At 53.7% G+C, this 24,664-nt stretch overlaps 1 protein-coding gene across 3 annotated transcripts; it reads right to left on the bottom strand.

Annotated features, from left to right (window-relative positions):
• Positions 1-7,664: 7,664 nt before the first annotated feature.
• KCNJ4 (potassium inwardly rectifying channel subfamily J member 4) lies at positions 7,665-24,361 on the bottom strand. 3 transcript variants are annotated; one of them, XM_036401017.2, is made up of 3 exons: positions 24,009-24,361; positions 11,408-11,583; positions 7,665-10,209 (listed from the first exon to the last, which is right to left on the bottom strand). In XM_036401017.2, exons 2-3 carry the CDS (start codon positions 11,443-11,445, stop codon positions 8,880-8,882), a joined length of 1,368 nt encoding a protein of 455 aa, XP_036256910.1. In that variant the 5' UTR covers positions 11,446-11,583; positions 24,009-24,361; the 3' UTR covers positions 7,665-8,879. The 3 variants fall into 3 exon arrangements, with proteins under 3 accessions (XP_036256910.1, XP_036256911.1, XP_036256912.1); XM_036401018.2 differs by lacking the exon at positions 24,009-24,361 and adding an exon at positions 20,698-21,314; XM_036401019.2 differs by lacking the exon at positions 24,009-24,361 and adding an exon at positions 12,170-14,088.
• Positions 24,362-24,664: the final 303 nt, after the last annotated feature.

The following is a 24,664-nucleotide window of genomic DNA, read 5'->3' as shown; positions in this document are numbered from 1 at the left end:
TCTCTGGAAGGGACAGTCTGTCCTCGCCAGCTGAACACCAGGCACAGGACACCGATTAACAAAGGGCCATCTCACCACCCGTCCCACACAGCAAAGGGTGAGAGGCAGCTGGGACTCATTCCCTATGAGGACTGAGGTTGTGTGTTTTTATTTCTGCCTCAGATCGTGCTGTTGCTCATCAGGGACTGCAAGACTTGCTCATCTGAGCCTCCCATGGCCTCCTATTCACTTCCAGGAGATGATGATTAGTACCTCTAAGGCCCCATCTGTAGGCCATTTTTGGGGAGGCTCTGAGGCCCAACAGCTCCCAGTTCCTACATCTGGATGTCTAGAGGCCAGAAGTGTCTGAGATGGGAATATGCACAGCACCTGGTCTGTCAGAACTACTGCTTGGAATTGTAGGCACTGGTACAAAGGTGATGGGTGTTGTGTGTGTACCTAGGGAAGTGCAATGTCCTGGCAACAACTTTGCTGCAGCTGCAGACACAGGATAGGCAGAGACACTCTAGGAACTGCTCCTGGTTCATTTATCACTTGAAATGTCCTTTAGCTGTACAGGGAGGTGACAGGTTAAACCCACAGTGGAAGGTTACATCTGTCCTTTTCCCACTGACTGCTTCATGATCCTGGGAAAGTCACTTTGCCTTGCTGCCAGCTGCCTCTGTCCCCCTGTGCTTGCCTTCTCTCTGAGAACAGAAGCCATGCCTTTCTTGTGACTGCAGCAACAAGCAAAATGGAGCCATGAGGACATGAGGACTCTGGAGGCTTCTCCGTGGGACAAGTCATCAAATATTTACAAGGAGTCAGAAAACCCCACACTCTTCACAAATGGCTCTTACATTCTAACAGTTGACAATGCACTTTGAGCTCATGAGACCATCTGACTGCTGCAAGAGAGCTGTCTCAAACAGAGCAGCAGGGAACATGGAGCTCCATCTGGCCAGTGCACCTCTACCAACACACCTTGTACCTCCTCTGCAGCAACGCCAGCCAGCTGCTCTCACCCTGACTTGCTTCCTCCACTGACCTCATGCCGCTCTGTCCCACTGGCACCCACTGGCACTCACTGCTGGCTCCTTGGACAGTCCAGGTCACCCTGTTATTAATCCCTGCCACCCTGCAGCCAGGCACCCCATGCCTGCAGCTCTCTGCTCCAGAGCTGGTTTACACTGCAGCTCTTCCCTGCTTTTCCTACAGCCTCACACAACACTGGAGGGGTCACATAAGTTTCTCTATTCAAGGCAGCCTCATTGCTAGTGAGCACGACACGGTATTCCAGAAAACAATAGGCACATGGTGCAACCCAGCAGCCTGCAGCTAAATGATGGTTCCACTCTGCTTACATTTAGTCAGATCATTCTGTGTGGTACCAAGTGTTCTGCTATAGGTCTGCATTGCCTGTCATGTGCTTGCACCCACTCTCCTACTGATTCATTGTCTTATCCCTGAGAGAACTGTGTGGTGACTGCAGGTCATGTTATAAATACATTCAAAGTCTTCTCTGGAGTTCCTGCATCAGCTTCCTCCTCTCTTCAGCACCCCAGAAGTGGTGTGCAGGCCTGTGCCAGGCCCCTGGTAGACACACAGAGGCTGTTACTGGGTGAGCACCTAATCACCTGTCAGGAGCAATTTCAAGCTCCTTATTCTCTTGTTCTGTAACAAGGCTGTGTGCTCCACAGGCCCTCAGCTGACTCTCAGTGACTGTACCACTGGGACATTCAAACAACTTTGTCAATGCACTACAGCTAGGGACCCAAATATTGCCCAGTCCCAGGCTTCAAGACTTGCTATTTCAAATCTGGGGCCAACACCAAAATAATCTGGCTAATTTCAGAAACCAAAAAAACTTGTAAAGCTCAAATATCTTGTGTCACATAGACTATTTCAGGATAGTGTTTGTGTCCATCCTGAGTTTCTTCACAGACATCAGGGCAGTGGAGTCACATTGCTCCTCTTTACCTCTTTCCAGGCTGACCTGACATGGACAGGGAGTCACTTGGGGTCCCCATGCCCGGGCTGCCCAGGAAGTGGAGGCATTACCCACATTAAATGCTCCTTTCTGGAAGGGATGTGGTCAAAGGTAAGCATTGTACTGGCAGCCCACTGACTGCTTTGCTGGTGTTGCTTTCCTTGGGACCTGGAAGAAGCCCAAGGCCAGAGTCTTCTTACAATTTGCAAGCCAGGCTGTGGTTATCTATTGTCCCAAGGGGATTCAAAATGGTTGTTGTCTGAACATCTCTCAGGGCATTGCAAGGCTCTTCCTGACAGCCCTGGTGCTGACAAGGACATGTCTTCCATGCAGCTTCACTGCCCCTGTTCTACCATCAGAGCATGCTGCCCTCCTGCCTGTGGCATGGGAGAGGCAGACTGGACATGTCCCATCAAGGGACTGAATAACAGGGAAAAAAGGGAGAAAATTTTATACACTGAGCACATGCAACCAGGCAGTGCTGAGAAACAGCTGAAGGACAAGCAGACAGCAAGGCAGCAACCAGCAGGACCTGACTCTGAACATAGGTCATCTCTGCCTGACTTCCCAGAGCTGGCATGGCTTTGCAGATTTGTCCCCAACAAGAAATCAAAGTGTTAGCACATATCTGAACTGTTTTCAAAGTCAGTGTCCACTCTGTGAAAGCTATGGCCTGGCTGTCAGGAGGGCTGACCTTTATTGCAGCATTGGGGGTGAGTGCTGGTCCTCTCAGAGCCTACTTTCACTCCAGATCAAACATTTCCTCCCCCAAACCCCACGTGCGTCCCATGGCACTGCCTGGAGAGTCAGCCTCAGCTTCAGCCCAGCCCCACAGTGTCCCACAAGCACTGGAGCCAGAAGCAGCACTGGGTGAGCCTGGGGAGTCAGGGGCTACAAGGATGCTGGGGTCTGTGGGGATGAGCACAAGTCTTATGGGGAGCATCTGAAGGAGTCAGGGTTGTTTAGCCTGGAGAAAAGGAGGCTCTGGAGTGACCTTTTCACTCTCCACAGCTACCTGAAAGGAGGTGGTAGCAGGGGGAGTTGGCCTTTTCTCCCAAATAACAAGCAATAGGACAAGAGGAAGTGGCCTCAAGTTGCACCAGGGAAGGTTTAGTTTGGATATTAGGAAATTTTTTTTCACCGAAAGTGCTGTCAAGCACTGGAGCAGACTTTTCAAGGGAGTGGAGAGGTCACCATCCCCAGAAGTGTTTAGAAGATGTGTCGACATGGAGCTTAGGGACGCGGATTAGTAGTGGACGGGGCAGTGCTGGGTTAAGGGCTGCGCTCGGTGACCTCAGAGGTCTTCTCCAGCCTAAGAGATTCTGTGGTTCGGTGGGGCCGGGCCCCGCGGGGCTGCCAGCCCTGCTCTCATCTCTAGATGGTGCTCTGCGGCCGGCAATAGCCGGGCTTCCCCCGCCCCGCCGCGCCGCTCAGCCTCCCTGCGCCGGCCTCCGGCGGGAGCGGCCGGGGCTGCCGGGGCGGGACCCCCACCCTGGGGAGCACGGCGGGACGAGAATCCCGTGCAGCCCTTCCGAGAGCCGGCTGCCATCTCAGCTCCTGCCGCTGTGACATCCCCGGCCGGCCGCGGGGTCTGCTGCGAGCAGCGACTGCAGCCCCTGTCTCCATCCTCGGCTGTCCCCTCTGTCTGCCCCGCTGCCCGACACCACCCCACTGATGTTTTCAGCATCCCAGCACGCTGCATTCCCTCCTCTCTCCCTCCCTCCTGCGCATGCAGCTACAGAGCCCATCCCAGCTTTGCGGATCTAGCACAGGGCCGGGCCCTGCGGGCTTTTCCAATAGTGATGCTCCATTAGGGCCCAGCTCTGCTCTTACCACGGGCAATGCCAAAGCCCCATTGACTTCGCGAGGGCAAGCCCTTAATGGCCTGGGAAGATAAGACTTTTTTCCTTTTTTTCTTTCTTTTTTTTTTTTTTTTTTTTTTTTTTTTTTTTTTTTTTTTTTTTACACTCAAAGCTGCGGCCACTTAGTATTGCTGGTCCAAAAGCTGCAAGAGGCCCTCCTGCAAAAGCAAAGAAGAGCTGTTAAAGCTCAAAAAACACAGAGGAGGCATTCTTGTGGAGGTCATGAGCCTGTGCACAGCTGCTGTGGCAGTGCCATGTGCCCTATCCAGTCCCGGGCAAAACTTGGACAAAACCAAGCTGTTTGAAACCTAACATGTTTGTTCAGAAGCACAGACATTTCCAGCACCATTTCCTAATCATGGAAATCCAAACCTATTTTCTCCTCAATTGAGATTATTGCTGTGTTTCTTAAAAATATTTTTAGTTGCAGTGTGTATCAAAATGTTTTGCTGAGCAAATTTTGTGTGAGTTGAAAGGTGCCAATGATGATTTCTTTTCAAAAGGGTTGTCCAAAAGTGTCACCAAAAATAAAACATAAAACAAGTTTCTCAAGTGTCATTTCGAACAGCAACATTCATTTGAGAGCTGGCAAGAGTGACAAGAGCATGGTTAGTTGTCATGGGATAGAGGATCTGAACCAGTGCCTGGATCTTATTCATAGGGGAAAAGTCCTTCCTCTCCCCATTATCTTTCTGTTATTTGAGTAGCTTTCAATAATGAGCCAAATAAGATGTTAAGAAATAAGACAGGAAAGAAATATAGATTGTGGTTGAATGAACAAAGAAGCAGTGTCTTCCTCTTGAAAAGCAAGCTGCCAGTCCCTCATGACTAGAGGCAGGTCTTAGGGAAGCAGTCCCTCCATCAGATCCTGGAGGAGGGAAGGACCCCAGGGACATCATGCCCTCTCCTGCATTAAAGGTATCTTCTCTGGAAAGCACAGTGCAAGGAGGTATCACCTACCTAATGCTCCACACACTGTGTGCAAAAGGTAAAATACCTGGTGTGTTTACAGTTATGAATGGCCTGGACAGCTGATTTGCAGAATCCTTAAAAACATCAAGCCTTCTGTGTAGCTAACAGTTTTCCAGGATGGATTCTCCTGGCTTTTCACAGGCTGCATAAAAGAGTCCCCAGCACACAGCCAGAGAGGCACTTGTCGAGACACTTGCTGCATTATGTGGCATTTTTTGTGAATGTGCTTCGTGTTGATGGGATGAAGTTGTGGTGTAGGATGGACCATGCCCCCACGTGTGGCATGCACATGTAGGCACCTGCAGTGTGTACTTGGGCACGAGTCCTCTGGGATTCCAGTGTGCAGGTGCAGAACACCTGTGCAGAAGGACGTCCTGCTGCTGCTGTGTACCTGCAAAGCCTGTGGGCACGTGTGCAGCTTGCAGGAACTGACACTGGAGTGGCTACACCATGTTGTTGGAGGGGCTGTGTGTGGGCTGTGTGCAGCACAGCTGCACGAGGAGTGTCTGATAGGCAGAAACTTGCTCACCACCTCTGTTTTCCTGCACTGGCTGTTCCTCTCCTTCCCTCTGCCCCCTCCCCTCAACCCCCTTCTCTCTCCCCTCTCTAATGATCTGACAGCGCTGAAAGCTTTCTTGCAATTTTATTATGAACAGCAGGGGTTTAGCTGGGTATTCTTCAATGCCTCACTGTCTTCTCCACCGTGATGCCAAGCATGACATGAAAACATCCAGCAGGTTCAGACATATGGAGGGGGCTGGAGCCAGTATGGCTGAATGATGCTTGTTCCCTCAGATTGATTGCAATCTTGTCCCATTTTTCCCACAAGAGGCCCCCATGTGAAGGGAGGGGTGGCAGTGCTGACCTGTGTGCTGCCCCAACCACTCCAGCTGTGCATGCCCATGACCCTGAGGCACCACCCCTGCCTGGCACCTCTGCACACTCGCTCCTTGGTGATTGATGGGTCTCCCAAGAGCCAAGGGAACACTTCATCCCCACCAAGCACTGCCACCCACCTCCAAAGGGTGCTGTACATCTGTGAGGGGGTGCCCAACTATGAGGGTTCCCCCTCTCCTGGAGGCCACCACCCCATGGTGGATGCATTCATGTGTCCTGAATGTCCGCGTCCTCGCACGCAAAGTCCTTCTCTCTCGGTCCATTAGTTTGTTTCCATGGCCAGTGGCAGGCACACGACTCTGAAAGCTGTATTAAAAGCCAGGTCAATACCAGCCCCTGCTTATTCCCCCAGGGGAAAATAAGTAAATAATGAAAGGAGGGGGTGACTTCATTTCCTATACCAGCAAACTCTTGAATTTAGTGCGAGAGAGGCACCCCAGTTCCCAAGTGGGTAGCATTGGAGCTCTGAGAAGAGGCAGCTCTGCCTCAGCACCAGCAGAACCAGGAGGGATGGAGGCCTCTCAAAATCCAGTGGATCCATCATTTCAATGTAGGCTTTGAGGCAAACTGCTCTGGCAGATGGGCTCTGGAGCCGAGGATCACTGCAGCAGCGAGGTAGAGGCTGAGGTGCTTAATGCCTTCTCTGCCTCAGTCTTTCACAGTGAGACCAGTTGTCCTTGGGGTACTCCATGCCCTGAGCTGGAAGACAGGACAGGGAACACAACGAAGCCCCGTAATGTAGGAGGGAATGCTCAGTGACCTCCTACACCACTTAGACACTCCCAAGTCTGCAGAGCTGGATGGGATCCACCCAAGAACATTGAGAAAGCTGGTGGAAGAGCTCACCAAGCCACTTTCCATCATTTATCAGCAGTCCTGGCTGGCCAGAGAGGTCCCAGGTGACTGGAGGTTAGCCAGTGTGAAACCCATCTACAAAAAGGGCTGGAAGGAGGATCTGAGAACTACAGGCCCATCAACCTGACCTCAGTGCCAGGAAAGGTCATGGAGCATTTCACCTTGCCATCATACAGAACATGTGGCACAACCCAGGAATCAGGCCCAGCCAGCATGGGTTTGGGAAAGTCAGGTCCTGCTTGCCCAGCCTGATCTCCCTCTATGACAAAGAGACCTGCCTAGTGGATGAGGGCAAGGCTATGGATGATGTCTACCTGCACTTCAGTTAAGCCTTTGACGCTGTCTCCCAAAGCATTTGTCCTGGAGAAACTGGCTGCCTGGAGAAATGGAATGGGTGCATTGTTCATTGGGTAGAAAACTGGCTCCATGGCTGGGCCCAGAGGGTGTTGGGGAATGGAATTATTCTGGGAATGGAATTATTCCAGTGAATGGAGCACACCCAGGCAGGACAGCTGTTCCCCCACAAAACCTACATCCTAAGATGAGAAATGACCATGTCTGGGCCTAGACACATCTTGTGAATCTATTTATGCTCTTTCTCAAATGCACTTCCATATAACCTCACTTTCTCTTCCTCTTTTCCCCTTCCATCTTCACCATCTGCCCTCTGTGTCTGCTTCTTCCTCTCAGTCCTCCTATTTCTTTCCCTGTCCTTCTGCTTCTTCCCCTCTTCCTTTTGCCTCTTGAACTAATTCCAAGTTGATATGCTTTTTTCTGCTTTGTAGATCAGGGATTAGGTGGGACATAACTTCTTCAGCTATTCCCCACCACAGCACAGCTACTGGGTGCCCACAGCAGCTTCCTGAGCTCCCCGTTTGTTTTTCTGTCCTCATATCATCTGCAGTTTTGAAGGGGTGATTCTGCTACTCCTGAAGGAAAATGCTCATCATGTTTTCACCTCATTTGTAAAATGACAACAAAGTGATGTTAGGGGTCTAGCTTTGGTTGATGTTTTCCCTCATCCTCCCTTCACTTGCCTCTAGCACAAAGAGACACTTTGGATTTTTTCATGGGGTTTTTGAATCTAGAGCAATGCCCAAAGCAAATAGTATTGCTTGGCCAATCCTACTGGCAATTTTAATGCAGATTATTCCCTCCATACACACATTTGTATGACCTTCTCCCTGAGCAAATTCTCTGAGCCTCTTGTTATAGGTCTTTACCAGAGAGGCCCAGAACAAGAGAGCCCTCGTGATGGAGCTTCCAAGGTCCAATGCCATACAAATAGCAAACACCAGCCCTAATAACCCTCATCAGTCTCTATACCAGGCTGCAGCTGTGGAGTCTGTCCTTTGCTTCCAAACCTCCCCTTGGGATATTAGGCTTTATTAAAAATAAATAGTTACAAATTCTGTTTTACAGCGGATGGCATCAGGGAGAAGAATGGAGGAGGCAAAAGGAGCAAGTGGAGGGTCTGCTGTCCAGTCAGGTCACCTGTCTGTCATCCCAGCTGTGCTGTGCCAGGGAGCAGTCTGAGTGTGGTAAGCACAGGGCCCTGCCTCCTCTGCCAGTATCTCAGGAGAGGAGCTGGACATGTTTTTCAAGAGGACTGGGAGAACTGGATCTGAGTCCATGGAGCCGAGCTGCTTCTGGAGGTGACAGACACTGAAAGCCAAGGAGAGTGCAGAGCAGCCTGTGTAGAACGTCCTTGTCTCCTAGCTTGGCATTTGCCGTGAAAAATCTATTTCAGTTCTCCTTCTCTTTTATATACAAAATCATGTGCAACAAGCAACAAACATGCAAGTAAACTCCTCCCTTGAGATCCTTCCCCGCTCCCTCCAATAGTCCCAAATTCTCCCTTCTATCCTCATCTGGTCAGTGCTTAGGTGTTGCTCCTCTCCCAGTGACGACGATGACCCTTGACAGCCATGGGGCCTACCCACAGTGAGAGGTGACAGAAAGTCTGCTGTTGCCTCAGCAGCAGAAACACTTGCTGTGGGTCCCAGTCTGTCCACCGAAGGCAGGGACTCCTGCCACCTCTCCAGAGACAAGAAACCAGGCCTGCTGCCCTCCTGTCTCGGGGCAGGAGAGGGGTTCTAGCCCAAGCTGCACACCCAGAAAGAGCAGCGTATCCTCACTCCTCTCCCAGGCATTAGAACCTCATGAGAAATGGAGTGTATCTGAGCAGCTCCAGGCCTTGGTGTATCTGGGGGCTGAGAGGCAATCATGGGAGGCATTATTTGGTGGTGAAAGGACTTATCCAGTGTATGGGTACGGAACAGAGGAGACTGGGCAACGGGTGTGGAACGGGGAGGCTGGAGGAGTTAGATAGCTGACTCCCTGCGGTATGAGATTGTATCTAGAGGCAGAGTTGCCTGGAGCCGCTCCAGGTCCAGGTGGCTTCCAAAATCCATCATCTGGATGATACCTCCCTCCTCCTTGGTGTTGCCCCCTAACACTACACCCACTTCATCATCATCTTCATCTTCATCTTGACTGACAAGTGCCAGCTCATTCTCATAGCAGAAGGCACTGGGAGGTGGTGGAGAAGGTAGGATGGTCATCTTGCTCTCTTGCAGCTCCCGGGCTGAGCAGCGAGGTGTGCCAGCTACCTCGTATGTCTTGTGAAAGCGCGAGTAATCCACTTTGTAGTGGTTCTTCTCCTCAAACACAACCGGTTCAAAGCGATGACCCCAAAGGATTTCACTAGCAAGGTAAGAGCTTCGTGCCTGTGTGGTCATGGCTGTGGCTTCCACCATCCCCTCCAGAATAACCACAATCTCAAAATTCTCCGTCTCCAGCTCTTCCTTGCCAATCCCATAGAGGGGGCTCTCCTCATCAATCTCATGAACGATAATAATGGGTGAGACCAAAAATATACGATCCAGACCCACATCGTAGCCCACATTTAGGTCCCGCTGGTCCAGGGGGAGGTATTCCCCTTCCTCCGTCATGTAGGGTTTGATGAGCTGGGCTCGGACATGGGCCTCCACAATGTGACTCCTCCTCAGGTTGCCCACCCTCCACATGAGACAGAGTTTGCCATCCCGCACGGAGATGACGGCATGATGGCTGAAGAGGAGGGTCTGGGCCCGCTTCTTGGGCCTTGCCATCTTGGCCATGATGGTGCCAATCATGAAGGAGTCAATCACGCAGCCCACGATAGACTGCACCACAACTGCCATGATGGCCAGCGGGCACTCCTCAGTCACGCAGCGGAAGCCGTACCCGATGGTTGTCTGTGTCTCCACTGAGAAAAGAAAAGCCCCCAGGAAGCTGTTCACGTGCATGATGCAGGGCTTGAGCAGAGAGGGACTACCTGCCACCGCCGGTGCATTGAGGTCACCGTGGAAGAAGGCGATGCACCAGAAGAGGAAGCCGAAGAAGAGCCAGGAGACCAGGAAGGCGGCAGAGAAGATCATCAGCATGTACCGCCAGCGCGTGTCCACACAGGTGGTGAAGATGTCGGCCATGTAGCGCTGGGATTTGTTGCTCAGGTTGGCAAAGTAAACGTTGCACTGGCCGTTCTTCTTCACGAAGCGGTTGCGGTGCTTCCGCCGGGGAGCATGGCCCTTGCCGTTCCGGCTGTGCCCGTTCATGCTGCCCAGCGTAGAGACCTTGTGTCCATCCTCCTCGGTGGAGACAATGCTGTACCTGGGAACAGAAGAAACAGGCAGTTCCATCAGGAATACACAAAGGGTAACAGCAACCACCGAGACAGCAAGGGCAGGAGGCATGGGTGGTTCGCAGGGGAGCAGTACCACCCTGTAGGATCTCACAACAGCACATGTCAGTGATTATTGCACCATGGTGCCAACCTGACCAAGCTGGTAGACATCCGCTGTAATGTTTGCTGAGTGTTGCTGCCTGGAGGATGAATCTAGCAAGGTCCTGACAGGGCAGCAAAGCAGAAGCAGCTTGTAGCTTGAGGTACCTTCCAGCCTTTATGGTGAGGAGGGATACAAGGCTTTGAAACCTGACAGCAGCTGGCACAGCCAGGAAGCCTGGGAGCAAGCACCCGCGGCCTGACCACGTTTTGGCCCTCATATAATACAAGGCTGGGAGTTTCTATTTTCTCCTCTGCTCTGCTCACTGATTTCATGGTGTATGGTGACAATGTTTATACACTTCCTGCCTCAGGACAATTCTGTTGCCACAGCAACATGTGTGTCTTCCAGCATCTCTTATCCAAAGCCAAAGGTGTAATTTGGAAATCAACAGCCAAAGCAGTGGCAGTTTCCTTGGCAGAAGCTACACACACATTTTCTGGGAGACCTTTCCCCCTCTGGCTGCCCTCCCTCACGACACTGCCCCTCATGTGATCCCGTGACACTTGCAGATACTCCTTAAAGATGTGGTGGTAGATGGTGCTCTGACCACCGAGGAAACCAAGAGAGTGAACTGAAGCACAGACTGCTCTGCCCTCATGCCTGACCAGCTGCAGCCTCACAGGACCCTGGGAGTCTCTCCTTCCTACCCTGTGGTGTTGACATGTTAGCTGGAGTCCTCCAGAATGGGCCTCCATCTCACAGCAAGGACAGCACTGGTGGCTGGAGTTGTGATTCCTGGGAACATGTGGCTTCTGCAGTGCTGCTGGAATCTGTAATTTCTGGTCCAGCAGCACTGCAGTGCTTTGCTTCTCCTCCATAGTATTCCTGCAAGCACTACCCCTACATATGGCATGTTTTGGGTTGGAGGAGGAGAGAGGAGTCATTCCTTAGAACAGGAAAGCCGCTGACAGGTAATTTGAGAAAAATATATCAAAAGGCAGTCTGAATTTAGGGTCTGAGGGGCCAGATGAGGAGCCAGGTCACTCAGGGAAGCAGCAGGTCTTGAGAGGAGGGTTACTCACCGATTGACTCGGACGCTGCCCATGGCTCGCTCAGTCATCGGGTGTCAGGGGGCCGTGGGAGCTGCCAGGCCGTGGGAGCTCATGCAGCAGCACTCACGTGGGACTGGGCAGCTCCAGGTTTCACCTCTGGTGAGCTGGGACCAGCACTGCCATTGCGATTGCTCCTGGGCACGCACCTGGCAGGGAAGGACAAAGCAAAACCCAGTCAGATTTTTGACTAGCAGCCATTGGAGCAGCGGGCACAGGCTCCCAGCCTTTTGCTCAGGGAGCGTTGGGAGGTGTCCTTGGGGCACCTGCTGCAGCCTGGCTTGGGCAGGTGAGGAGCTGGTGGTGCAGACTGGGTGCACAGCCCGCAGGTGAGGAGCTGGTGGTGCAGACTGGGTGCACAGCCTGCAGACCCCACGTTCCCCAGCCAGCAGAGGAGCAGGGCCGGCCGGTCACCGTCTCCAGACCAAGGGCACAGCAGCTGAGCCGCTCACAGGGCCCTTGCCCTGAGCCATTATATTAATATCAGAGCTTACACGGGGCGAGAGCTGAGCCAGGTTAAGTACCTCTCACACAAGGACTAACAAAGCACAGGAATGCACAGCAGCCCTAAGGGATCCCTGTCAGCCCAGCCTAACTCTGAGGGGATTTTTTCCAGGGTGTGCAGAACACCCTGTTTCAAATAAAAGAAGGGAAGCAATGAGTAGAGCCCAAAAGAACTGACAGAAAGGAAGGGCTCAGGGGTAGCCAAAGAGAAGACAGTTAGAGGAAACAAACCTTGTGACATGCCCTGTGTACAGCATCCAAGGAGCAGCTCAGCAGCAGAGTCCTGGGAGGATGTCCAGCAGATGTCCCAGCCCAGTCCTCCCAGAATGGAAGGATGGTGAAGCCAAAGACTCAAGAGCCAACCTATTCCACCTGCCCAGAGCTGCTGGGAAGGGAAATGCACTGAGGGGGTAATGACTCACAGATTAGGAAGGGCTTTGTACACCCATGCTAATCCTGCACTGTGGCCTTTGGATTACAGCAGCCAGTGCTGAGTGTGAATGCAGACAGAGCCAGCTAATCTATTTCCTCCCAGCCTCACCAATGAACAGCCACTGGTTGCCAGATATGGGAAAAAATACAAGGATTTTGGGATCAAATGTAAGGCTTAGAGCAGCTTCCAAATGGTTGTGCATGGACAGGAGAGAGGAACAGCAAATGATGTTGCCTAGGATGGAAAAGCTGTGAGAACCATCCTTGTCCCATCATCAGTGCCCCAGAATGGGGCTGCACATGGCCAGAGGTGCCCACCAGCTTTCCCCAGTTAGGACCAGAGCTGGAGAGCAGCAAGAAGGGAGCTCAAGACATCACCTCTGATGGGATGGAGACTACTCAGTTACTGAGGCAGTTAAAGCTCTGCAGCAATGAAAACATGGGTGTTCAGACCAAGGGTATTATGAGACCAGTAGAAGAAAACAACCTTGTAGTCCACAACTCACCACACAGAGACAAAAGGGACCAGCTGCCAAAAAATCTCCATCAGGAAAAAGCACTTTGACACTGAACTCTGCCAGCTCCCACCACCTCATTACCCTGCAACATCCAAGTCTTCATGAAGTTGGTTTGGCCAGGAATTTTTGCTGTCCAGATGGGTAAACCTATAGCAGACCCTGGGGCTGGTAACCTAAGTTAATCAGAAATGTTGATGTGATGGAGAGAGGTCACTTCATACCCACAGATGGTCCTGCTGGGATAAAGCTGACCAGAGCGATTGCATGTTGAGTTCAGACTGCAGGGTCCCACATGGCTTTGGGAGATGGCAAAGGTGGGCAGTTTAGGTACAACCCTCTGTGCCAGCCCCAGCCAGGAGAGGAAAGGCATCCTTTTCAACCGGCATCATTCTCAGCCAGCCTGGATATGCCAAGCTCATCCTCAGCCTGCACTGACCCCGATAACACAGGGAAGGCCCTGTCACAGATCACACATATGAGTAATTCACAATTTCCTGAAAGTTTCTACAACCAACAACTCTCTTTCTCCAGCTGCAGAAACAGGTGCACCATTTCTAGAGATTTTGGATTTCTGGCCCAGGCAGCAGCCAGCTCCAAAAGAAAGGGAGGAGGACCTAAGGCCCTCTGCGAAGCCGTGTGCAGCAACACCTGGATCTTTGCTCCTCACCTTTCCCCCCTTCCCAAATAGGGGCAAAGGAGAAAGATGAAATACAAGGGCTTTGTTCATCTCCAGTTCAGGCTGGTACAGCTATGCTATGGGGTGGGATGAGCACACTGTGTAAGAGCACTGCATCCTTTGGTGCTGTGCTTCCTCCTGGCTCCCACATGGAAGCTCATGTCAACCAGAGCTGTTGCAGAGCCTCTTGCAGAGTCCACCATGGCTGGACCGTGCAGCTCAGAGCCTGGGCAGCCTTTGCTCCTAGCTCCACAGTGCCCGAACAGAGTATCAGCAGCTAAAGTCACATCAGTACCTGCAACTGGTACCTAATCACAAGGAAAGTATCTCCATAAAGGATGAAGGCTACCAGTCTGAGCACACATTTGAGAATGGGAAAGTGAATGCTTTTATTTGCAGTAAATGGTTACAAGTGGGAGAACGATGGCTTCGGACTGTGCACAGATCCATAAAACTCACACAGAACTGCGCTCATAGGTCTTTCTCTGATTAAAATTTGAGAATTTTTCTGGTGGATTTGAGGACCTCAGTAACAATGGGCAGCATTTCCGAGGCAGGAACTACATCTTTGCCCATTATGAGCTTGTGGGGGTTTTGCCTGGTGAAGTCTAAATTCTGTTTCACTGCTTCTAGGCCAGCCTGTTCCCAGGTTTTCATTCCCCAGCTTGCATCTCTCCAGCTGTACATGGAGAGTAAAGATCTCCTGCTTCAGGCTCTCTGTGTTTGTTTCGGCATTCAGAGCCCGCTGGGTCATTATCTGAAGATGACACTCAGTCTTCTGGACTAAGGATTGGAGCTCTTGGACTTCCCTCTCTCGCTCAGCCTTGCTGGCCTTCAGCTGATCCTGCAGGCTCGCCACCATGCACACCTGTCTCTTCAAGTTGTTCTGGAAGGTCTGGAACATTCTCCTGACCATGGCATTGTCCTTCCTGAGTGCATCATTCTCACCCCTGAGCCTGTCATAATGCTCCCTGAGCACGTCGTATTCCTCCCTGATCATGATGTCCTCAGCCATGAGCACAGCCCAGTCCTTCCTGAGCTCTTTGAACTCCTGCTTGATTGCGAAGTTCTCCTCTGCAAGCATGATGTTCGCGTTCCTGACCATTTCGTTCTCCGATCTGAGCATGCTGTTCTCCTGCCACAGCGAGTCGTAGGTTGGCTGCATGGGCAGGGACTCTCTGTCCTTGACGTCCTCACCATCCTCCCTGCGCAGCGCATGGGGCTCCGCTCCCATGGTGCTCTCTGGATGTCTCACAAAATGGTCACTGGCATGGGCCTGTGTGGCAGTGGCCTCTGCCCCCAAGTGCCAGCCTGAGCTGTGCTGGAAAGAGTCATGGAAGCCACTTGGTGCTGTACCGGCCTTTAGGGGGGCAGGCAACCTCTGATGCCCAGGAAGGTGGTAGCTTGGGCTGGGCTCCTCATCTCCATCCAATCTGCCAGACATTCCCATGTCTTTGTAAAATGGTTCCTGAAGCTCCTGATCTTCCTTCTCAAGCTCCAGCGCATGCTTGGCCCACCCCACCTGTTTATCTTTCACCATGTGAGAGTCCCCAGGAGTTACGAAAAATGTGGGTTTTCCCAGATCCTCTGTCTTCTTTTCATCTGTGCTGTTCCTGCTCTTGCACAAGGGTGAAGGTACGTCAGAATGGCAGGAGTTCCCTGATTCTTTACTGTCACCATCACCACCATCATTGCCATCACAACCTTGCAAGCCTTGAGATTCTGGGTAGACCATCATCATTAGCCCAAAGATGCGAAATGACTGCGACGTTTTTCAAGATGCTCTCAGCTGCAGTAAAAAGGAGAATCCAAATTGTGTTCCTGGAGTGCAGGCCATGCAAGCTGTTGACGCTGGCAAGCTGTGTGCCACCTTCTGCAGCCTCAGCAGTGCCTGTTGTGGCCACCAAAATCCCTCTGTTCAGAACATCAGGATCAGGAGGTGTTCAGGAGGGAGAGGAGAGCCACAAACCTCTGCATCTTGGCTCTGGGGACACCTGGAACCACCAACATTCCAAGGTCTGTGATGTCATCAAGTTCCATGTGTGCTGAGTTGTCAGAAGCAGGGGAGGGGGAGGAAGCAATCAACTGCTGTCCTGATTCTGTCTAGGACTGAGTTAATTTTCTTCATAGTAGCCAGCACAGTGTTGGACTTAGTATGAGAATAATGCTGATAACACAGATTTGCTGGAGCTGTTGTTAAGTAGTGGCTTACTCCAAGACAAGGACTTTTCTGTTGCTCATGTTCTGCCACTGAGGAGTTGCACAGGAATCCAGGAGGGAGCATGGCCAGAACAGCTGGTCCAAACTAGCCAGAGGGATATTCTATGCCACAGAATATCATGCCCAGAATATAACTGGGAGATTTAACTGGAAGGGGCTGATGAATGCCTGGGGACGTGCTGGGCATCAGTCATTGGGTGGTGAGTAATGGGGTTGTGCATCACGTGTTTCTCTTGGATCCTCTTATTCTCTCTCTCTGTGCTTATTATTACTATTACTGTTTTATTATTATTATTATTATTATTATTATTATTATTATTATTATTATTATTATTAATAATAATAATAATAATAATAATAATAATAATAACATGTTTATTATTGTTATATTTTGTTTCAATTATTAAATTGTTTTTATTTCACCCCACAAAGTTTACCTTTTCTTTTTGATTCCCCTCCCCACTGTGGATGAGGGCAGTGGGAGGGAGAGAGGGGGCTGTGTGATAGTTAAGTTGCCTGCTGGCGTTAAACCACAGCAGCTGCAAAAGGTGATTTTGGCAGCATGAGGATAAGCTGTCCTCCTGGTGTAGAGCTGACCCCAGCTTGGGGATGCTGCCAGTGAGCAGCTCATGAAGCCACCTGAGACCTCCAGCATAAAGGAGGGACAGGAACAATCTAGTCTGGGCAGGCAGCATGGCCCAGAGGGGACAGCCCTGTCCCACAGGGTACGGAGACATCTCCACCAAGCCACTGGCACTTGGTTGGGGCTGACCCTGGTCAGGGGCAGGAGACATCACCGGCACTTTGGCCACAGGCATCCGTCTAAGCTGAGCGGGCAGTGCAGGGTCCACACTGTGGTGCTGCCAATCTGATTCATCCCTGCTGCCAGCTGGCACAGGGAAGTGTTAGTAATACCCAGTGCCACAAACTCAGAGCGGCACGAGCCAGGAGACGAACAAAAATAAACACGTTTCCCACTTCCACCCCAACACACCCCCACAGCGCGTGGTGCCGCCATGGGAAGGACAGACAGGCAGGCAAGAAACGCCTGGGCTGGGCACTGCTGCCACATTCGGTCACTGTCCCTCCTCAGCAGCCGGTGGGCCAGGGCCACCACCGATGTCCCTGCTGGCAAAATCAATGCCACCAGCTTGGCAAGGCCTGGGGGCTTGCCAGGAGCCCAAACCCTATGCAAACGTAGTTCAAATGGCTGTGAAAAGGTCCCATTGCCACTTGGAAACCTGAAACAGAAATGGAATGAAAGGGGAAGGCTCAGAGGTGCCTCCGGCAGAAGGGGATTATATTCATATCCTGAACAGGCAGCTGCCTGTCACATGGACAAGGAGGAGGAAAGCCTGGCTGAGGACAGAGACACGAGTCCAGAGCATGTCTGAGGGCATTTCTTGGAGCTTGCTCCTGAGACCCACATGTGAAGGAGGAAGCTGCAGAGTCAGTGGCAATTCCTATGGAGTGGTATGAAACAAAGCTGGTGGGTGCAGCAAGAAGAGAGGCTAGGCTGGAGGCTGCAGCCTGGACAGAAGCCTCCTCATCCCTCTGCTGCCTGTCCTGGGTGTACATGAACACACATGAATTTCATGGCCTGCAGAAGCCCCCCAAGCACTTTTGAAAGCTGCTGCAGCATGGATGTCACAGCCACTGCCTTGCAGCATTGAAACAGCCAGCCAAATGGGCCTCCAGGGGCCAGCAGCTGCCTCCTGCCCCAAAGCTTGTGCTACCCTTCCCTCTTTCCCAATCCCTCCCGTGTCTTAGATTAAGCAATGCCAGGGACACCACCACGGTGCTGCAGTCATCTCCTCCTTCCCGTGTGACACCGTGCTCCAGCAGCACAAGCCATCACACCAGCCCACGCTGCCACCCCAATTCTGCTCTGGCCCTGAGCAGGCACGTGGGGCTGCACTGCTGCTGTCCCTTTCCAAGGGATCTGCAGCATAATGAGGTCAAAGTGCTTGGTGCCGGGGCAATACCTCCATTGCTCCATCCCCTGTACACAGTGCAGTGCCTCGCACGTCCCAGTCTTTCTCCAGCCCCTGCCAGAGTAGATCATATACTGTCAATCCTTCCTTAAATTTGCAATGGAAGAGTCTCATGAAACAGAACAGAAAAGTCCACGCTAAAGCACTCCCCCACTTCTCTTTTTATAACAACCATATCTGGTGCTCTGGGACATACACTGTGAGCGACAACGATGGAAAAATCCCAGGGTATTTTTACACTCTCAGTCTTTGCTTTATCGGGAGTTGTCTGGCAAATGCTTCTCTCCTGTCTGTGGTCAATATCGCAGCCGCTGGTCGCGCTCCGCTTTGTGCCTTTGTCCCTGCCACCGGCTGGCTCGGGAGCAGCATCCACAGCCCAGGCTGCCAGCTCGGCACGCTGACAGCACGGCAGACCAACTTCTCGCCTCTTGGGGAGTCGGGGCGGAAACACCCGCAGCTGAGGAGGGACCTCTCTGCCTTTTAGCAGAGCCTTGCAGACCCACAGCACTTAGTGTGTCCTCTCCATCCTCTTTGTAACTCCATCTCTTCTCCTATTCCTCAGGAATATTCCCAGGATTCATGCTGGGGCTCAGGGGGCAGCTCTGTGCCGTGAGGGGCTGTCCTGCCACGAGAGCCAGCGGCCGAGCTCTCGCTGCTCCGTGCTGGCAGGGCAGGCTGCCAGGCGCTGCACGGGCACACGCCAAGGCACAGTCACCGTGCAGGAGAGTTTTACCATATTAGAAAAGCAACTGACATATGGAAGGTGAGGGGAGGAAGCTGTAATCAACTCTATACCATTTTTATATACACACTTCTGCCTTTTCGTTCAATAATTATAAATAGATCAGGTGCCAACAGTCCCCATCTGCCCCTCAAGGCATGATCCGCTGACCAGTTTCCCTCTCCAAAAGAGGATTTTATTCATGTGCCTCTGCCCGGTTTATATTTTGGAGTGGAGTGAGAAGGGGGGATATTTTTTCCCCCTGTGAAGCTCTGGAGCCTGAGGATGGGTAATATGAAAACAAAACAAAATGATTTGAAGTTAAACCATCTCAGTGTGTGACTCAGAGCTATTCATAGCTCCCTGAAGCCAGCTGCAGCAACGGAGCCAGAAGGATTCTGCCCGTATTATTATTCCAATTACCATCTGAATTAAAAGTTTGAGCAGTGATCAGCCCACATGCTGATGGGAGGGGGAGAAAAGAAAGCAAGGAGAGAAGGAGAGAAAGAGTGAGAGGGAGAAAAAACAGATAAAAATGGGAACCGCACAAAGGTCCCCAGGATGACAAAGTCAGGAAGAGGCACAGAAAGGTGACAGCATCACCTCCCGCCTGCTCCCACACCGCCCCAGCGATCCCTGCTGCGGCTGCACCGTCCAGACAATGGCGCTGCGAGAGCAGCTGCCTGCCCCCAGGATCTCAGACTAGGTGGGGGATACCCCATGGTGGGGTTGCTGGGACTGGCACCGGCAGTCACCCACTCCTCTCTGGCCAAAATGGGGCTGGGGGTACACGACACAGGGGCTGGGGGCTGGACTGAGCAGGATTGTAAGGAGAGGATGCTGCTGGAGTGGCAGCTGGGGAGAAGCCCCTGCTTTTTCTCGCTGAGTGAGGAAGGTGGGTGTTATTCTCTGTGGCTGGCATCACAGGAAAAATTAAATGCTCAGAAGGGCCCTGGCCTTCCCGGGGTAGTGTAATTGGCCAAAAAGGAACCCAGCTTTTGTAGCAGCCAGGGTGCAGACTGCATTCCACCTGCTCCCGAGGAAACACAGGGACTGACATACCCCCAGCAATCTGCCGCCAAAACTAGACCCCAAAGGGTTGGTGCAAAACCTGCAAAAGCTGAAAAACTGAAGGCTCTGGGGTGTCCCTGAGGTCCCCACATCCCAGGCAGATGCAATGCACTCAGGTCACCTCCTCCAGCTTCCCAGCACAAGTGCACAGTGCAAAGGATGTCTTCACTAATCTCTGCATCCCTGGAACTCCCTTCACTGGGCGTCCTGCCCTGTGGGAGCCCTGATGTAAGGCCATTCCCAGCAGCATCCCTTCAGCATCTCTTCAGCACATGTGGGATGTCTTGATGGCTTTTGGCTACTCAGGGGACAAGGATAATTATCGGTGTGCAGGAAAAGGGGAGCAGGAGTGGCTTACATCATCTGCCTGCCTGCTGCAGTTCTGGTCTTGACAGGGCAGGGATGGACTGCCGGTGACTCTGCCAAGCACCCAGCAAGGCAGGTGCCTGCAAATAGTTTATGAATGATGATAACAACAGTGTCAGCAGCAAGGATGAGCAATAACCAGGGCAAAGCCTGCTCTGCACCGAGTCCCTGATCGAGAGTGGCTGCAGCCACTTCTCCGCACCCAGCTGCTGCAGGACAGCTGAGTTCCCAGCCTGGCCTGGCTGCTAAGCACTAACCCATCAGCGACAGGGAAAAACATTTCCCTTCACCCCCCTTGTCGCTGGGCTAACAGGGAGCTGAGTAGAGCCAGAAGCCTCCTGAAAGGGCCCCAGCTGGTCCCCTTTCAGCCATGCCTGCTAGGCACCAGAAACGGAGCACAGGGAGCACCCCAGGTAAGCTGCAAAACCGCATTCCTACAGAAAGAGGATCAAGTATTTCACTACAGGTTTGCTGACTTCTATTCCTGCGGCTTGATCCATCAGGTTTAACAAGCACATCTGGAGGGTGTCAAGCCTAAGTGCTGCCCAGCTCACGCAGTACGGAGTACATTGCCCGCTCCCTACCCCCAGCTCTCCCACAGGTCTGCCATCGCTGGGGCAGAGCGGTGCTCGGGGGACACGGCGGCTGCATCTGCACACTGCCAGGACTGCGATACCCCCCTGCCATCACCACGGGTGGCTGTCATAGCCCTGCTCCTCCGGGCTGCGACAGTGGCTCCCGCCGGGATCCTGCCTGCTCACCTGCCTGTCGCCTGCTGGCGCTCGGCGCTGCCCGCAACTTCTGCCTGCTCACCGCCGCCCGGACACGAGGCTGTTTCTTGGTGCTGGGAACAACGGGAACGGGAGAGGAGAGGAGTTGTGGGGCCGCTGTGTCTGGTCCCGTGGCAGGCACCGCCTCTTCATAATGCCATCGAGCTTTTCCGAGGGGTGAAGCGCCGGTCTGCCCTGGGATCCCCGGTGCCCTTCAGCCCCGCACTCACCATGCTGCTGGTGGGGCCGATTTATAGAGCTCTCCCGGGGCTCTGCCCTCCTCTAGAGCAGAGTCACTTTCGACATCCACCTGCTCTAAGGCTCCTTTCAGCCGGTCAGTCTGCGCGGGTGCTTTAGCAGGCTGCCGGCAGAAAGGGAGCCGGCGAGAGGAGAGGGGAGAGCGAAGCTGAAGGCAGGGAAAGGAGAACAGGAAGCAGAGAGGCAGCTGGGACCAGGCCAGCAGCTCTTTGTACCAGTGCTGGTACCGCTTGCCAGGGAGGGAAGGAGGTGGGGAGATGTGTCAGGGTCGTTTCTCTGAGCCTTTTGCAGGGGACAGAATGGGGGACGCTGCTTCCCTCATTATAGAACAGCACCAGGCTTCCTCTGAAGTGTTTCAGGAGAAATGTTGCCATAGAAATAAAACAGCCGTCCAGATTGTGAGGGGCAGACCCACTGCCATGGTGGCAGGGGCGTGGGCAGGGTGGCGGCAGGAGCCCCTGGCTGGCGGCGTGGGGAGGTGCCGGGCTGGAGGGCGCCTTGGTCTCCACCCTCCAGTCCCTGATTTCCAGTAAGAGCAGCGGTGGGGCTGCTGGGCCAGCATGGCTGGTGCCAGGAGATGGTGGGCATCTCCTCCCCAGATAAACCAGGGGGTGAATGCCAGAACTGTCCCTGAAGCAAGCTGCCTGCTGCCAGGCTCCCAGGAAGACAGGCACGGAGGTGCATGGATCTGTGGGGCAACGGGAACAGGGTCACATTGCAGCCAACTCCCATCCCTCAGCAGCCCGTGCCACGGCACCACCTTCACTGCTGCAGAACGAGCCTCAGAGCTCTGAGGGCGAGAACCAGCTCAAAAGCAGCCCTTGCCTGTCCCAGGCTCCCCAGTGCCAGAGAATCAGCATCTCTCCCAAGAAGGGGCTCCAATCCCAACCATCACCGTTAAAACCACCTTGTCTGGCGAGGACAACCGGTGCCGGTGCCTCTGGGGGTTCCCCGTGAGGCCCCTCCGCCCTGGTAAGGGGCACAGGAGCACTGACGTCAAGGAGCAGGAATTCAGCCTGACTCAGTTTCGCAGCGTTGCGGGGCAAGCGCAGACGGCTTCACTCAGCCCGTGCCATTCACAGAAAAGCGAGCGCCAGCGGGAGGCTGGGAGCCGCGTGGATGAGTAAGGGATCGATTGCTGAGACGCCAGCATCCATCCATCGATCGCGGGCCGCGCTGCCGGGCTGAGCCAGCCCAGTGCAATAGCGGGGCGGGCCGGCGGGGCGTGCCGAGGGCACAGGGACACTCACTGCTGCGCTCTGCTCCGCACCGGTGTCAGCGGGCGCAGGTATCCATCACCGGGCCCTCCTGCCCCTTGCTGGCACCCTCCCGCCACTGACACCACCCCAGGGACGCGGCTGCTTCCCGGGCGTGGCCGATGGCTGAGCTTGGGGTGGCCGAGAGGCTGGAGGGGCCGGTGGGGACTGGTCCTGCCAAGAAACTCCATCCCTCCCCAGCCACCTCCTGGCTTTCCGGTTTTCCTTGCAAACCATGGCGGGGGGCTTCAAGGGACAAGGACCACTGCCAGCACCACACGTCGGGGCACTTGCTCTTAGCACCCAAACAGGGAGAGATGGAAGAAAAAAAAGGTGGAGGAGAGGGAACCCACTTTCCTCCAGATCAGCCCTCTCTAGCTTATCCTTTCTGTGGCCATCCTCCCCATTTGTCCTTTCCTCACCACTCCCTGTCCCCAGCAGATTCATGCTTCCCCCTAAGGCACATATTTGCCCTGTATTGATTGTTATTTTCAGTGGCTGCAAACACTGCCGGGGTGTCTCAGGCTTCTGTGGGTGCCACTTCTGGTGGTGAATGGAGAAGGGGCACATTCCCACGTCTCTGCCAAGATGTATTCCCCATGCACCTGCCTGATCCCTCCCAGGCTCTGGGTAACCCCAAGCCCTGGGCTCATCTCCACACCTCCCACCTCCTGTGGGAGGAGGTGGATGCTCCTCCTGAGAAGCCAGGGGGGGCACAGAGCAGGGTTGGAGGTAGCCTTGGAGCTACGTCACCTCTGCCACGCGTTCCTGTGCCCACTGTCACTGTCTGCCCCTCACAGCACCCCCCAAGGGGAGGCAGGGGAGAAGGGAGAGGCCCCAGAGCTGCTGTTTGCTGTGCCATCCATCGAAGGAGCCAGGGCTGGGCAGCAGGGATAGGTAACTCCAGGCTCTTCCCAGAAGGATTTGGATGACTCCAGGCTATTTGCCCAGGAGGGAGGGCCGTGGGGGCTGAGGGGCCAGGGATGTCCGAGGTGATCTGCCAGCACCATGCAAACCTGCCTGCCCACTCCTGCCCTGGTGGGGAAGCTGACCTTGCCAACAGGGAGCACAGGCAGAGTTTCTCTGGTAGTTTGCTCATGGCTTCCTCCTGAGCTCCTTCACCCAAAGCCACCAGCCAGAAGACCCTTTGCACCGTGCCAGTCTGGGGGGGTGTTGGACCACCACTGGCATGATCAGCCATGCCAGGACTAGGAGAGGTGGAAGGCAAGGGAAAGGGGGGCAAATCTGGAGCCCAAAAAGCTCCACAGGCAGCAGGAGAACAAACACATCCACTTCAGCCCCATTTGCACCTGAGGGCTTGGAGAGCAGGCCTCCAGCTGCCTTTTTCTGTGTGAACTGGCCAGGACCAGCACAGAGAAGAATCCACAGAGCAGGAGAAGCAAAAGGTGAGCAACACCCAGCCCAGGGCTAGAAGACACTAAGAAAACACGGGGAACTGAAAAAATGAAGAAGTTACCTGCAAAGGGACCGAAGTCAGGGTGGCAAGGGGGCGGGGAGGGAAGCCGGGGAGGTTTCGAGGCAGGAGCCACCCCTGCCCCTCGGCCCGCGGCCGCCCCGGGAGCTGTGCGTGCATACGCCATGCACACCAGGCAACTTTATTATTCACTGGCACGCTCACACGAAGCCACGCATCTCTCCCCAAGTTATATTTATAGCTGTTCCTCAGAGCGAACGCAAATGAAACAATACATTATTTTCCTAAGGGAGAAAAGCCCTTCCCGCTCTCCTGCCGGAGAGGAGAGCAGCGCGCCCGGCACCGCCTCTTACCCGGGTCCTGCCGAGGGCTGCCGCCGGCTCCAGCCGTGCCGAGCCAGCATCAGAGGAACGGGAAAGCGGCCGCTCTCTCCATCTCACCATGAAATGCCTCAGCCGGACCGGAGGAATCAGGGAAGTCTCTCTGCAGTCCTCGCTCGCCTCCAGCCTAGGTTTATTTTTTTCCCCTCCGAAGAGCTACTTCTCCGCTGCGACCTGCTCCTCTCCTAACTCTGCCCTGCCCACGCCAGCGCTCTCCTTCTGCCTCTGCCTCTCAGAATTTTTTTGCTCCCAGGAGCGTCCATCCCACGGAGTGCTGATGTGCCTTCGTGGCTCAGCGACGGGTTTAGGTCTCCCCCTCCTGCCTGGCTCCCTCCTTCTCTGGCATTATGTGCCCGTGCCCCTTGCTGCCCCCCTGCTCTAGTCCCCAGATCCCCCCTCTCCCTGACACTCTTCCTCCCCGTGCGCTCCGCTCCCTTTCCCTGGCTGCCTCTCCCCCTCGCTGATTGCTATGCAGTCTGTAGCTGAGAAGTCAGTAACTCCGTGGTAGGATCCAACAGCTTTCCCTACTTTAGCCCATCCTCGCATGTGAGCTCAGAGCTGCGGAGCCGCCATGGGGGAGACAGAGCAGCCATCGGCAGCGGGAAAGGGATGCTGGGGCCGCCAGGTGC

This window comes from Molothrus ater, chromosome 5 (genome assembly GCF_012460135.2).
Source record: "Molothrus ater isolate BHLD 08-10-18 breed brown headed cowbird chromosome 5, BPBGC_Mater_1.1, whole genome shotgun sequence".
Classification (NCBI taxonomy): Eukaryota; Metazoa; Chordata; class Aves; order Passeriformes; family Icteridae; genus Molothrus; species Molothrus ater.
The sequence above is the reverse complement of the archived record's forward strand: the minus strand, read 5'-3'. Positions and strand labels throughout refer to the sequence as shown.